Raw genomic sequence first — 13,856 nt, 5'->3', positions numbered from 1 at the left:
TGCTGGGGGAGGGGAGCAGAGGGAGGGAAGGCCCTGAGAGACGAGGGGCAGACACGCGGTCCTCTCGGGTGAAGGCTTCTAAGGGGTGTGAAGCCGTTTGCTTTTATAATCTATGCGCAGAATTATTCTTTCTCCAGGGAATTTCTTTCATTTGTATGTTCCTTACATTTTCCTAGAATTCCACCTTAAAACGAGCTGGATGGACTTGTAGCCAGATCTCCACGCCGAAAAGTTTTGCTTGAACGATGACACGCTGCAGTTGGAGCTTGCTCACCCACATCTGGAAGCCACATGTCAGCGGCAGCTGTACAAAACGGTCAGCCCAGCAGACCTAGGGTGACAGTGTTTGCCAGAAGCCCAGCAGCATGGACCTCGCTCTGCTCTGGGTGCTTCTGCCACTGATCACCGTGGCCTGGGGCCAGTACGGAGACTACGGGTACCCGTACCAGCAGTACCACGACTACAGTGATGATGGGTGGGTGAATCTGAACCGGCAGGGCTTCAGCTACCAGTGTCCCCATGGGCAGGTGGTGGTGGCTGTGAGGAGCATCTTCAACAAGAAAGAAGGCTCGGACAGACAGTGGAATTACGCTTGCATGCCCACGCCACAGAACCTCGGGGAGCCCACGGAGTGCTGGTGGGAGGAAATCAACAGAGCTGGAATGGAGTGGTAAGGGCAGCCTGCACTCTTGGACGGGGGGGCACGGCCATGACAGCACATTCGTCCCCTGGGGGCCACTTGACCCCAGCCTCTAAAGATGGGGCCAGGAACTCATTCTCGGGGGGGCTGGGGCAGGGCTGGCTGCCCAGCAGCCTACATGACAGGACAGAAACCCAGGGTGGGGAGTGCCCATGGCAGATGGGCTCCTCTGTGGTTCCATTCCTTCCAGAAGCAGCCCTCCTCTCAATTTCGTCCAGGAACTACCGTGGGTCTGCGAAATGTTTATTAGCCTGCAAAAAGATCAGTACAGGAATTGAGAGTTTTTAAGACACTTTACAGTGTTGTGATGTCCAAATGGCATTTTCGTTTTGTAGTAATTTATATTTACTATTTTGCAAAGGTATTGGTCCACAAGAGTTTGGGGACAATAAATGACTGGACCCTCACCGTGGACAGTTTGAGAAATGCAGATTTAAAACAAGTGAATGGGGGAGACGGGACAAAGAAATTTAGGCAAAGAGAAGGGAAATGAAATACCTCTCTACTGCCCTGGTAAAATGTGCTCTCTTGGTTATAGGAACCGAGGTCCTTCTCTCTGTCTGAATTTAAAGTGGGTTTCAAGGCCAGAAAATAGTTTACTGAAGACTTTTAGGGAGAAGTGCTGTTCTTGCCTGACTGGGCTCTGCCACAGTCAGTGGCATGGAAATGGTCCAAGCTGGTGCTTGGCTGTGGGGTGTGTCAGTCCCAGCCCCAGACCTTGGTCAGGAGCCCATCCCAGTACTACTGCCTGTGAGGCTGGCTATTCATGCAGCCTGGATGGGGCGGCAGGACCCCTGGGGGGTGGGATGGGGGATGTGGGCTCTGGGGGAGGCAGGTCCAGTGAGGAAGAAGCCCAGCTGCCGCTGGGCTTTCTGGAGAGCAGGACTCTGAGGGTTCCAGCAGCACATGGGGGAGAGTGGGTTGGAGGTGGTCAAACTCTGGGGGACCGCACAATCAGCAGACTGAACCATGATGAGACCCCGGGAGGGAAAGACACTGACGCGTGTGTGCAGGAGCCAGGCAAGAGAGGGGACTTCTGAGTAGTCAAAACAACTGCCATTTATTGAGTGTTTACCCTGAGGTAGCACCATGCTGATGCTTTATATGGATTATCTCATTAATGCTCAAAACAAATCTATAAGTCATTTTATAGGTAGACAAATTGTGGTCTAGAGACCCAAGTGTTTCCTCAGCCCAAAAGTGGTAAAGGCAGGATTTGGAGCTAGTGAGTCTTAACTCCAAACTGTATGTCCTTGGCCACAGTGATGAGCTTCTCGAGAGCCTGCTGCCCCCGCCTGATGTGGGCCATCGGCCCAGCCAGGGGCCGGGACTGGACTCAGGGAAGTGGTTCATCCTGGGAGGATGGGATCTGCAAGGTCATAGTGGAAGCCGAGCCCGGGAGGTTTGGGGACCAGCTTGGTTACTGTGGCTGAGGAGGGGCTCAGCTTGTGGAAGGAATAGGGAGTGGGTCAAGTAAGCAGCTGCAGGTGGGGCCCTTTACTGGGCCTCCCTTATCTACCCCACTGCCTCTGGTGAGCAGATTTAATTATTCAAAACTCCTTCTGAAAGGTGACCAACTCAGAGTCCAGCCTTACCTCAAAGATCCCCTTAGCCAGGCCCATTGCCTGGCATGGAGCACAGCACCACCTTAGTCCACCCATCTAGGGGGCCGTTATATGGGCGGGGCCCCTTTCTAATGCCCCTTTTTAGAGCCATATAGTAAAACAGCGCTCAGAGATGATTTCTTAACCCCAAAGGAAGAGCCCTGGGCTCGGAGTCAGAAGGCCTGGATTCGGACCCAGCTTCTAAAGGCCACGTGACCTTGCCCCAGGGGTTCAACTCTCTAGGCTCCTACCTCATCTGGAAAATGAGTGGTCACACTACGTGATCTCAGAAGAATCCACAACTCCAATACCGCCTGCTCTGTTTGGCCTTGAAAATGCATTTGGATTTTTCTTGCATTCTGTTGATCCTTGTGTTTATCCCTGCTAGGGAGAGAAGGCAAATGATGTTTAGTTTTAAACTTGCCAACTTGCATCTGGTTTGTCATTAACTCCCAGACTGTTTGAAGCAAAGCAAAAGAGGAAGGGAGTGGACATGAGATGGGTTTTTTTGGCCAATGGGAGTCCAGTAAGAGGCTGACGGGTAAGATCACTCTTCCACCCTCTTCCTCCACATTTTGGGCTGTGCTGACTCAAACGATTTTCCTTCTCCCTTTCCACCCCCTGTTGCCTCCTACTCTGCTAATCACAGAGTGAAAAATGCACAAACATGAAAAACAGTTCCTTTATGGTAAAACTCAACTGCCCCAGGTCTGATACCAATTACCCCAGAAGCACTTTTTTTAGGTGATTATTGCTTTGAGTTTAGACTTCAGTCCCAGTGAAAAATCTGGAAGGAAAGAATTTGCTCATAGGCTGAGTGAGGGGCAGTTACACTTCCCATGGGCTGCAAGCTTGTAATCTGCTCTGGGGGAAGAGCTGTGGACGGTTTTGTGAATTTGGCTGCCTTGTATAAGTGAATCAGCTTGCAGGTTTATTTTAAGAGGGAGGAGGAGTCTAAAACACAGATTTGACAATGATATATAGGACCTACTAAAGACACAGGCTAACTGAAGCACAGATTTAAAAGGTGCTCCATGGGGTGCCTGGGTGGCTCAGTCTGTTAAGCGTCGGACTCTTGGCTTCAGCTCAGGTCATGATCTAGGGGTGCTGCAGTTGAGCCCCACGTCGGGCTCTGTGCTCAGCACGGAGTCTGCTTCAGATTCTCTCCCTCTCCCTCCTGCTCACTCTCTCTCAAATAAAGAAATAAAATCTTTAAAAATAAATCAATAAAATAAAAGGTGTTCCAAGCATGGGCTGGGTGGCTCGTAACACTGCTGTTCACTATAGTTTCTCTGTAGAAAACCACCTCTTCAGGGGCCATATTCTGGAGTGTGCAAGCCGGCTCCCCTATTAATGGCCACCAGGAGGCTTTCCCTGAGTCCCAAGAGTGGCACTTTGCCATTTCAGGGCATGCCTCGGTTGTTCTCAGGGAATCTCTAACTCGACATGGCACAGGCTAGAGGACATGTGGGTCCTGTGTGGAGCAAAATGGAAGCTGGAATTTGCTAGTGAGGCTGAGCTGTCATGTGGTAGATGGAGCTCTGGTCTTAGAACCAGGAAATCTTGATTCACAGCTCCTGTTTCTATCATCTCTTAGCCCTGTGATCCCGAGCATTTGATTCCTCATTCCCGGAAAAAAGGAGGGTGCGGCACCCGCCTCACAATAGGGGGTGTCACTGTGTGCATGCAGGAGAAATGTATAGAGGGGGGACTCTAAATCTCAATGTAAAGAAATGCCTGGCACATCACAGGCGGTCAATAAAGGTTTAATGAATCTGGAATTTGATGAGGCTGGTTTTGGGGCAAGCCAGATTTACATGGAGCCTGAATTCAAAAGAACAGCATTCTGTTTGTTGGCACCTGCTTCCCTCACCCCCCCCAACCCCCAGGGAGGGCCCTGGGTTTCAAAGGATCTCAGGAAGGTGTTTTTAAATGGCAGCTTCTCTTACAGCTGACAATTTAAATTTATGAATTCACCAAAGACCAGTCATGTGATGGAGAAGAGGAGAAAGGAAAACTGTCCCAAGACCTGTGTTAGCATTAAGGTCAATCTGAAGCTGAGAATAGAGGGCAGAAACTTAGTTTGCCATAATCTGACTCTACTGGAGAGCAGGGCTCTGTGTCGTACAGAGCAATGCCCCCGATTCATGGTTCTAAGCACTCAGGACACAGCACCCCCCTCCTCTGAGAGTCTTTTTCAGACCACCTTGTCTGAACCCAAGTTTCCCACCCTCTACTCCCCAACCTGCTTTATGTTTGCTGTGGTGCACCTGTCATTAGCTGATTTGTGTTTGTATAGTGTTTGTCTCCTTCAAAACAGGCTTAACAAATGTAGGGACTTTGTCTTATTTGACGCTGCGTAGGATATTCCCCAGGGCCTAGAATAATGTCGGTGCATAGTAGGACCACTAAATATGTATGCAAGACTAAATCAGACTAGTGAGTGCTTTGGGTAATTCAAATCCCAGTCAGTGTCCCCCCCACACTCAACAAAGAAGCCTGCAGATTTTCCAGCAGGGGAAACCATTTTGTTCATATTTTTAGTTTTCAGGATCCCATTACCTATAATATAGGGCCCAGCTTTATTGTTCACCTCTCATTTTGGCTAGCTGCACTTGCTGCCCTGCAGGATGGTCTTTGAGACTTCCTGAAGTTCTCTAAAACATGCACAGAGGATGTTGGACACACTTACCTCAGGATGAATTCTTAATTAGATTTCCATCCTACTATCCCCCAAATCTTACTGTCCCAATAATTTCAAAAATGCAATAGTGAGCTTTTTATCTCAAAAGCCACATGGGCCAAATGCCACATGGTATTCTGGTTTGGATCTTGGAACAAAAAAAGGTCATTAGTGAGAAAACATGAAATCCAAACAAAGTCTGGAGTTAAGGGTTGTACCAGTGATAATTCCTTAGTGTTGATCAAGGAACCAGAGTTCTGAAAGATAAGATCAGGGGAACAACTCTTCTGTAAATCTAAAATCACTTCAAACTAAAAAGATTTTTAAAAGTAAGGATGCCGGCTAGTAGAGTACATACTGGTAGTTTAAAAGGCAAACAGCAACAGAATCAAAGAAGCTTAGCACCAGGAGGGGCCTGGAAAAAAATCCACAACAGTGTCCTTGCATCGTAGATGAGGAATGAAGGCCAAGAGAGTGTGCAATTGAAAAACCCACGAAATAGGTGCATTCCGTGTAGGTGCTATTACCCTAGGCCTAATTTCTGCAGTGCTTGGTAGTTTATAAGCGTTCCCCATTTATACGTTCCTTTGCTCATTCATTCACTACCAAATGCTTATTATCACAAATTTTGCCAGACTCCAGGATCATGAAGATGAATGACATACAGTCTACGCCCTTGAGTTACTCGTAGTCTAATCTTATTTGATCTTCATGGTGCTACCAGGAGGCAGGCACTACTATTTCTCTGTTTTACAGATGAGGGACTGTGGCTCAGAGCACTGGGAGACTTGCCCCCTGGGAGCTGGTGAGCAGTAGAGGACAGGGCCCAAGCCAGACATTCTGATGCCCCAGTGCTGGCCGATGTGAAATGCTGGTGTCGTTTCTGTTCTTGGATAAAGCTGGGCTAAAGAAGATATCACATCCACGTAAGAGTGACTTCTGAGGGCAAGAAGGCGAGTGTGAGAGAAGGGTTATGGCAGCTCCAGGATTCTTGCCCACTCCCCATCGAGGTCACTCTTCTTCTAAATACTAGGAATCAGGTGTCTGGGGGAACTTGAGTTTTGCAAAAATGGCTCTTGGCTGTGCTGATAAGATTGGCAAAGTTTCACTAATCCCGGTAGGGGATTTGCTTCTGTGGGGTTACCGGCCAGACATAATCTTCCCAATAAATAAGAGATTTCCCAGAGTTAGGATATCTTCCTCTGTGCGTGTGCGTGTGCACCGTGTGTGTGTGTTTCTTCGAGTTATCTTGAAGTAATGTAAAGATAACTTTTGCCGTCAAACAGGACAGTTCTCAAAAATGCCACCCCACTCCTTCTGATGGAAGTTATGTCAACCTTCCAAGCCCCAGTTTCTACCTCTACAAAGACAGAAGTGTAGTGAGAGGTAAATGAGATAATATATAGGCATTACTGACTGTGCGTCCTTGAGAGAATCACATAACGTCTCTAAACCCAAGTTTCCTTATGTGTCACACGCTGGTGGTGGTGAGAACTGGTTATGCGAGCCCATTTCATGAGATTGTTTTGATGACTGAAATAATGAGCCCGGGTTAGAGTGCTGAGCACAACACCTGGCATGCGGTAGGTCCCTGACAAAGGTTACTTATTTTTACTCTTATGACTACCCTGTAGAAACTGAAACTCAAAGAGATACATATCACACAGTCCATTTTAAAGCTGGAGCTCAAATATAAATTGCTACATTACAAAGGCCCCTGATGTGTACTACTTTGTTTGGGGAACATATAATTCAGTTATGATCTATAAATATCTAAGCGTACATTATAAGTGTCTTGAATATCGGTCACATTTTCAGATAGACATTGAGGCAGCGTTAGATCTCTGGGTTAACAAATATTGTGATAATTGATGTTCGTGGGTTCCTGTGGCTGAGGCTGAGATCCCCGCATGACCTGCATTTGCTCTCAGGCCATAACTGATCTCAAGACATTAATACGTCACATAAGATAATCCGGATCTTCTCAGACACCTTTGGGATAGTCTCCACTGCTTGTATTTTTCCAAAATGGGGCAGGAGTTGGTATTTTGGGGAGAATTTGTTTTTCTCTCTCTGTCCTGCTATGTTGGTTTTTTTTTTTTTAATCCAGAGAAGGTATTCAGCAGCCCATTTGTGCATCACCATCTGGAAACCTGGTAGACAGGCAGGCAGACTTGAAACCAGATGCAGAGAAGGCAGGAGGACTCTTCCTCAGATGCGGGCAGGCAGAGAAGAGACTGTGTTCAGTGCAGCGCTATTCAGACGATTGTTCACGTCCCCACCTGAGTGGCAGAAAGCCCAGCGCTCAGCAGTGCAGCGCTTACCTCCAGAAACTCTGCACTATTGCACCTTGCCCCCAAACTGGGTTTGTCTCTGCCTCTTGCCACTTCCCTGTCCCAATGTCCCCACCCAGTCTCTTGCTCCTCTTCTCTGGCTGGAGTGCCAGTCTACTTCTTCTCTCCAATCCCTGTATTGCCATAGCCCGTGCTAACTTGTATAGCCCTCTGGAAAGAATTCCAGACCAAGTATCGTACCAGACAGAGAGTAGGTTCTGATGAGGGTTTGTTGGAAGATTTAATGAACACTCTAAAACCCTGTGCTCTATGTTATAAATGCCTTAGAGCAACTCAAAGGATTAATCTGGGGAGAAGAGAATTAACAGGACTCAAAGCTTTATTCTAAAATAATGAATCTCTCTTGGTGGAACTTAAGCCCTCATCAAGCTGGACTGGGGGAAAAATTGGGGGGAGTCATGGAGGCTGTGTCACATGGTCTCCCCAGTGCAGAGAGCTCTTATTCCATCTCTGCTGTGTGGTTGGAGACTGGCTAACAGGCCTGGAGCACCTTGCATGTCTGTGGAACTGGGAGGAAAGAGACCAGAACAACCAGCCCACCCATTTGATGTGACTATGAAAGTTTGACCAAGATGGCCGTGCTTTACCCTGTTCTACACCAGACCCATCGCCATAAGTTTGAACTTTTTATAAGTTTGGACCAAAACCAGCAAAGACTGGAAGGAGGGACTAAAACTCCATAGAAGAGTTCAGCAACAAGACCAGACATATGCACACCTTCCAGTCCCCACCTCCATCACTTGGCCTGACCAAGAGCCCTTGACCCAGTGAAGACTATAGGAGACAGAGAGAAAGCCTGGCCAGAGAATGGACCAGAAGCAGAAGACAGTCTTCGACCAATTCTTTGTGCTCCCTGATAGCTCATGTACAGAGTTTTGGCCTCAGAAAAATGCATTTGGATCCTGCTCTTCCTGTTTCCATCTTGGCCAAGAGTGACTTAAATAAGGCTCCACACAGTGTGGTAATAACAGGGCGGGGACAGAATTTGGGTCTGCTGCTTCCTCAACAACAGCTCTTCGTCTGCACCCTGTCGCTTCTTTGTTTTACTGCTGCAGACACAGGAGAAGGTTTTCTGTCTTTGCTTTCCGGGGGACGGTCCCGAGATAAGCCACTTTCAAAAGGCCACCCTCCCAGAGAAGGTCCCTGAATATTGTCAGGGAAGGGATAACTAACTGCCTTGTGATTTGCCTTCTAGAAAGTTTCTTCTGTCAGGTGGGGCAGGGCCAACAATGATCCAGTTTGTGAAACAAAATTGAGCCTTCAGCCTTCAAAGGGATGGTGAGAAAGAAAGTCTGCCTTCTGAAATGGGGAGTAGACAGCTTCTGAAGCAGGGCACCCAAGGACTCAGATTCCGAAGGGATGTTCTCAGGGAGTCTGTGCCCACGGCTCTGCTGGGGTCCCATCACAATCCACCCAGAAGCCTGCAGTCTTGGGTCCATACTCTTCTGCGGGCCCATTCAGGAGCATCGAGCCAGTGCTGAGAAGTGGAGCAGAGCCTTCGGTGTGTCTTTTCATCACTGGCCACTTTTTAAAAATTGAGTTTGAATCCCATCAGCGATGCCAGCCCTCTCCTGCTCCCCCACGCCCCTTGTGTTCACAGCTGCCCTCACCCCTCTTCTCTCCTGCCTGTTCCCATGTTTGTGATCCTGCAGATGTGGCCAAATGTCTAAGTGAGTCTCGCCAAATAAGGTGCTTTTACAAAAAGTTGATTGAAAGGGACAAGAATGGAGGGGAGGAAGGCCCAAAGCTCTGCTCATTTCACGCCCTCAGCCTGAGCAGGCTTGGTTCCTGAAGGGAGACCATCACTCACTCCAGATCCTGGAAACTTCTGGGGGGGAATGTCAGGGCCCTTTCTGGATCTGAGTGATGGGCTCTTCAATGTCAACTCTGCCTCTGGTGTTGGAGGACGCCTGACCAGTCATCCGTTCATTCGTTCTTCTGTTAAACATCTGCTAGACCCACCTTGTCAGGCCCCATGGGGAATTCAAACTGAAGATTGAGTGATCTTTTCCCTTAAGGACTTTACCATCCACTCAAGTATCTATGCTACGAAGTGGGTGTGTGTCAACAGCTAAGACAGCCAACCTCCGTGCTTGGTTTTAGGGAAACAACAGCTCAGGGAATACACTGGAGTCCACCAGCTTTGCTCTGACTGGAGACTGGGGAGCCAAGGCAGCTTTGGCCAAGTACACTCACAATTGTCGAGTAGACAAAATGAAAGTATGATGACAATAATAAAGAATTTATTAAGCACCAGAATATATATGCATTGTCTTATTTGGTCTTCACAATAACTTAAATAAGTATGTGCTATTATTATGCCCATTTTACAAATGAGAAAACTGAGGCCAATAGAGAGTATGAAGCCTGCCCAAGGTGACACAGCCAGTCCAGCAGCACAGTCCATGCTCTTAGCCATTCTGCTCTACTGATCCCCACATGAGTGTGAAAATGTACCCCAACAAAATCCAATTCTGGATTTCATTGTGCTGGCCACATGCACTACCAAACTCCAGTGCTCTACCAAAATGGGATGGCCATGGGACAGAAGCTGGAAGAGAGTTCTGCTTGGTTTTCTAATCTTCGCAGGGCAGCATTATCTGAGGTGGTGTGTGAGGGAGTGACACACACACTCCCCACACAGGATCGTGGGGCAGGCTGCCTAGCTGACAGCCAGCAGGGAATTCACAGAACTTGGATTTCCTTCAGAACTGGTACCCCATGAAACAGGCCAGCTTATCTTGTTACATGTATTTTTACTTAAGGGAACTTACCACCCTGGGAACACTGTCCCCTGTGGTGATCCGAGTGCACAGGACAAACCCAAACAATTGGAACAAGAACCACAGGGAAACTGCAACCTGGCTCGGTTTCGAAAGGACTGTTTCAGAGGAAGCCAGAACTGTCATGATGGTAAGAAGGAAGATCACAGAAGCTTCGTTTACAACTTTTAGTGCTTTCTCTTGAAAAGCTCTCAGTCACACTGCTAGAATTAGGATATAATAGACTATCTTGGACTATCCACTGTCCCGGACCTGAACACTCCATTCCAATCACATTCCCAAATGTGCCAGGTGTTTTCCAAAGTGGCACCACTCCTGGTGAGCTGTGAGCAGTGGTAGAGCAAAGAAGGCTAGTGCGTCAAGGGCATGGGTCTCAATGCACATTTTAATCTGCATTCCTGATCTCCCGTAGCTGAGCTCTCTAGGGTCCATCAGAACCTCTTACAAGTCCCAGGGACAGGCACCTCGGGCTAATACGGCTAATACGTGTGACTGGCCAAATACTAAGCCCATCCCTCACTGCCCTCAGCATGGAAGCGTGGTGATTGATACAGAAGAATTGCTGGGTACAAGCTTGTTGAGTGGATGAACAAATAAATACATGCATATTTGAGTGTAGGTATGCATGAATAAATAAATGAATAATAAATGAATGAAGAGGACAGATGTCTTCCAATCAGAGCCATGGAATATATTTAATATCTAGTTTCATCAGGTCCACAAGATCATTTCTGGCAATTACAAAGAAACCACCGATGGTTCTATAGTTTGTGTGTCAGCAAGGTCCCTGTCACCTATCAGCACAGAGTAATTATTCTTACTTTATCTGTTATATTTCCTGGGAACTTATCTGTACTTGGAAAACGGGATTGTGTTCCAGAAGTTTTCAAGCCATGACACATAGGCATGTCCCCTGTTCTGCTCACTCATGAGAGGGAGCATGATCAATGGCTGGGGGTGGGGGGGAGGGACATGCAGAGAACCTGATGGAACTAAGGACTGGTTTTGGAAGGACTTGTGAGAGACCCCCACCCCGCATAAGGCCGGGTGGACAACAGCATCGTCATCATCCAGCAGAAAGTGTCAAACTTTGGGCACTGGTGGGATTTGGGGCAGGGATGGGAGAAAGTAGTACTGGAGGTGGGACAAAGGAAGAAATGATCACACTGTCTAAAGCCAATGCTTAGTTAGGAAGGTGCTGTGAAGATAAAAGGGGCTGACCCCCAGAGGCATCAGCAGCCCAGCTAGAAAGAAAGAGTGACAATGCCGGTGGCCGCAGGGAGGGTCTGTGGATGAGAGAGGAGGGGTCACCTTCTTTGAAGAATTAGAACAGAGCATATAAGACAGGAAAAAGACCCCTACAGGGAATCTGAGGTCAGTTTTCCTGTCACCACCCTGTAAGGAGTGCTTCCATATGCCAGGACCCACTGTGGGCACTGAGGATAAATCCAAGCAAAACCCGCCCTGACCACGTAGAGCTTACAGTCGAGTGGGCAGTAAGAAGATTCCTGGGTAAGTGGTGAGAACCTGGGGATGTGGTCCCAGCTTCCCACCGGGTGCCCTGGACCAAGTGCCGCACCCACCTGGGCTTTGCAGGTACTTGGGGCTTGAGTTAATGAGTGCCCCGTGCAAACTCCCACAGCTCTGCTCTTGAGCAAAAGAAATGTTGTTTGAAGTGCATCAAATCATTGTGTTTCTCTTTGTCTTCTTTTTATTTTAAATTTAAGTAAAATAAAGTGTATTCTCTTTTAAGTAGCATAAATAATACAATCTTGCATTTGTAAAAGTCTAGATGCCTCTATATCCATCCATTTATGCTTGCTTCTAACTATAAATTCATAGAAGTCTACCAGGAGCTGCGCTCCCCAATTTCCTTCAGCTGAAATATTCTGAATCATTTGAATTTTAATGGTGAGCATATGTTATTTCCACAAATATAGCAAAGTCTTTATTATTTGCAGTAAAATGGAAGAAACTAGGGCACCTGCGTGGCCCAGTCAGTGAAGCGTCCAACTCTTGATTTCGGCTCAGGTTATGATCTCAGGGTCCTGGGTTCGAGCCCCACATGGGGCTGCGTGCTGGCACGGAACCTGCTTAAGATTCGCCCTCTCCTTCTGCCCCTCCCCTCCTTCTCTAAAACAAGAGGCATAAATTGTCAGGAACCTAGGTCAGTCAAAGCACGGCCTGGCTCAGGAGCTGTGGGAGCTGGGGTCTTGGGTGCCCTTGCCGTTAGTTCACTTGTTCTCTTCTCTTCAGGTACCAGACGTGCTCCAACAATGGGCTGGTGGCAGGGTTCCAGAGCCGCTACTTTGAGTCCGTGCTGGATCGGGAATGGCAGTTTTACTGCTGTCGGTACAGCAAGAGATGTCCGTATTCCTGCTGGTGAGCCTGGCAGCCAAACACAACGCCTCAAGACTCCTGGGGCTGGAGGGGAGCTTGGTGGGGGGAGGGGGCGCTCTGGTCCCCGTTTCTGACTTCAGATGAGCCTGGGCTGTCACGAACAAGTTTGGAATGCAGCAGGCAGCACATAGAAGGAAACAAATGTACAAAATTCATGAAAAGGCTAGAATAATATTCTCGCTGGGAGGGACCTCACAGCTCATCAAGCCAATGCATCTACACCCCTCTTTTGGCAGGAAGAAACAAACAGAACTATAGAACAAGGAAGTCCCTTGTCCAAAGTTATGCAGCTATTTCGTGGGAGTGTCACCCCTAGAGCTGAGATCTACTGACTCTTGTTGCAGGACTCTTTCCCTCTATCACAATAACTTCTCATCACATCCAAGGCTGCTGGACCTGTTTGGGAACCTATTTGTTCCTTGTCACCGGTCAGAGTAGCAAACATAGTCTATAATTATAGACCAAAGAAAGAGGCTAGTGTTTTCTAGATCAATTTGTAATTCCAGTTTGTATAATTTTGCTCTTTCCTGATCCCTGGGCTGATGCCAAATATCCCCTGACCTAGCTTTCAAATTGACTAGGAGAATGTGTATATATTTATTTACCCGGATAACTTCCAATGGGTGTTGACAACAAACTTGTCCCAAGTTCTTCAGTCTAAAAACAAGCCCAGCATTTCTGCCTTGGACAAAGGGATCCAAAGTGTCTACTTTTTTGAAGTGTTTGAAGTGTGGCTCACTCAAGGGATTTATCTCTCTGCAGTGTGGTGCTAGAAAGGACAGCCTTGTGGGTTATGCTTTCTTCTGCCACCGGACAGTATTACTCCATGGATGCCCAAGCAGGGCACCATGGCTCTCGGCACAGGCAACTCCAAAAGCTGAGTTTTCTGTTTAAAGTAATGATAAATAGTAAACCCAGAGCTCAAAGTCAGTAGCTGTAGGACGGAGCAGGGGCTTGTTCCAGCTCTCCAAAGCTGCCCCCATAAAGCAGTTCTTACCCCACCACGGCAGGTGAGCAGGCATGGCTAGGGTGTTAGGACAGAACTGTGACAGATCCCGAAGCAAGGACCTAAAGCCTGCACATGCTGGGGTCGTGTGGAGGAAGCACTGATGGGACAAGAAACTTGAGTTCCTGTCTCTCCCCTCCCCTCCTTCCCCTCCCTCCCCTCTCCCCCCTCCTCCCCCTCTTAACGGTGCTGTCTCTGGAATGCCACTTTCCTTCTCTTTGGGCCTCAAGTCCATCACTTAAAATGATGGCCAACTTTGCTGGGTCTCTGGGATTTTTGAGAATCTGATGAAAGCTATAAATCTTGTCTTCAGAAAAAAGAAAATA

General features: G+C 47.9%; 1 protein-coding gene across 1 annotated transcript in view; it reads left to right on the top strand.

The window, feature by feature from the left end:
* The first annotated feature begins 320 nt into the window (after positions 1 to 320).
* DPT (dermatopontin) overlaps positions 321 to 13,856 on the top strand; it is a 28,199-nt gene continuing 14,663 nt past the window's right edge. Inside the window, exons 1-2 of the mRNA XM_032389455.1 lie at positions 321 to 670; positions 12,381 to 12,506. Of these exons, the coding sequence (XP_032245346.1) occupies positions 366 to 670; positions 12,381 to 12,506 (431 nt within the window). The 5' untranslated portion in view covers positions 321 to 365. The remainder of the gene's footprint in view (positions 671 to 12,380; positions 12,507 to 13,856) is intronic.

Source organism: Phoca vitulina, unplaced genomic scaffold (assembly GCF_004348235.1).
Source record: "Phoca vitulina isolate PV1807 unplaced genomic scaffold, GSC_HSeal_1.0 scaffold54, whole genome shotgun sequence".
Classification (NCBI taxonomy): domain Eukaryota; kingdom Metazoa; phylum Chordata; class Mammalia; order Carnivora; family Phocidae; genus Phoca; species Phoca vitulina.
Note: the sequence above shows the minus strand (reverse complement) of the source record. Positions and strands in the feature narration are given on the sequence as shown.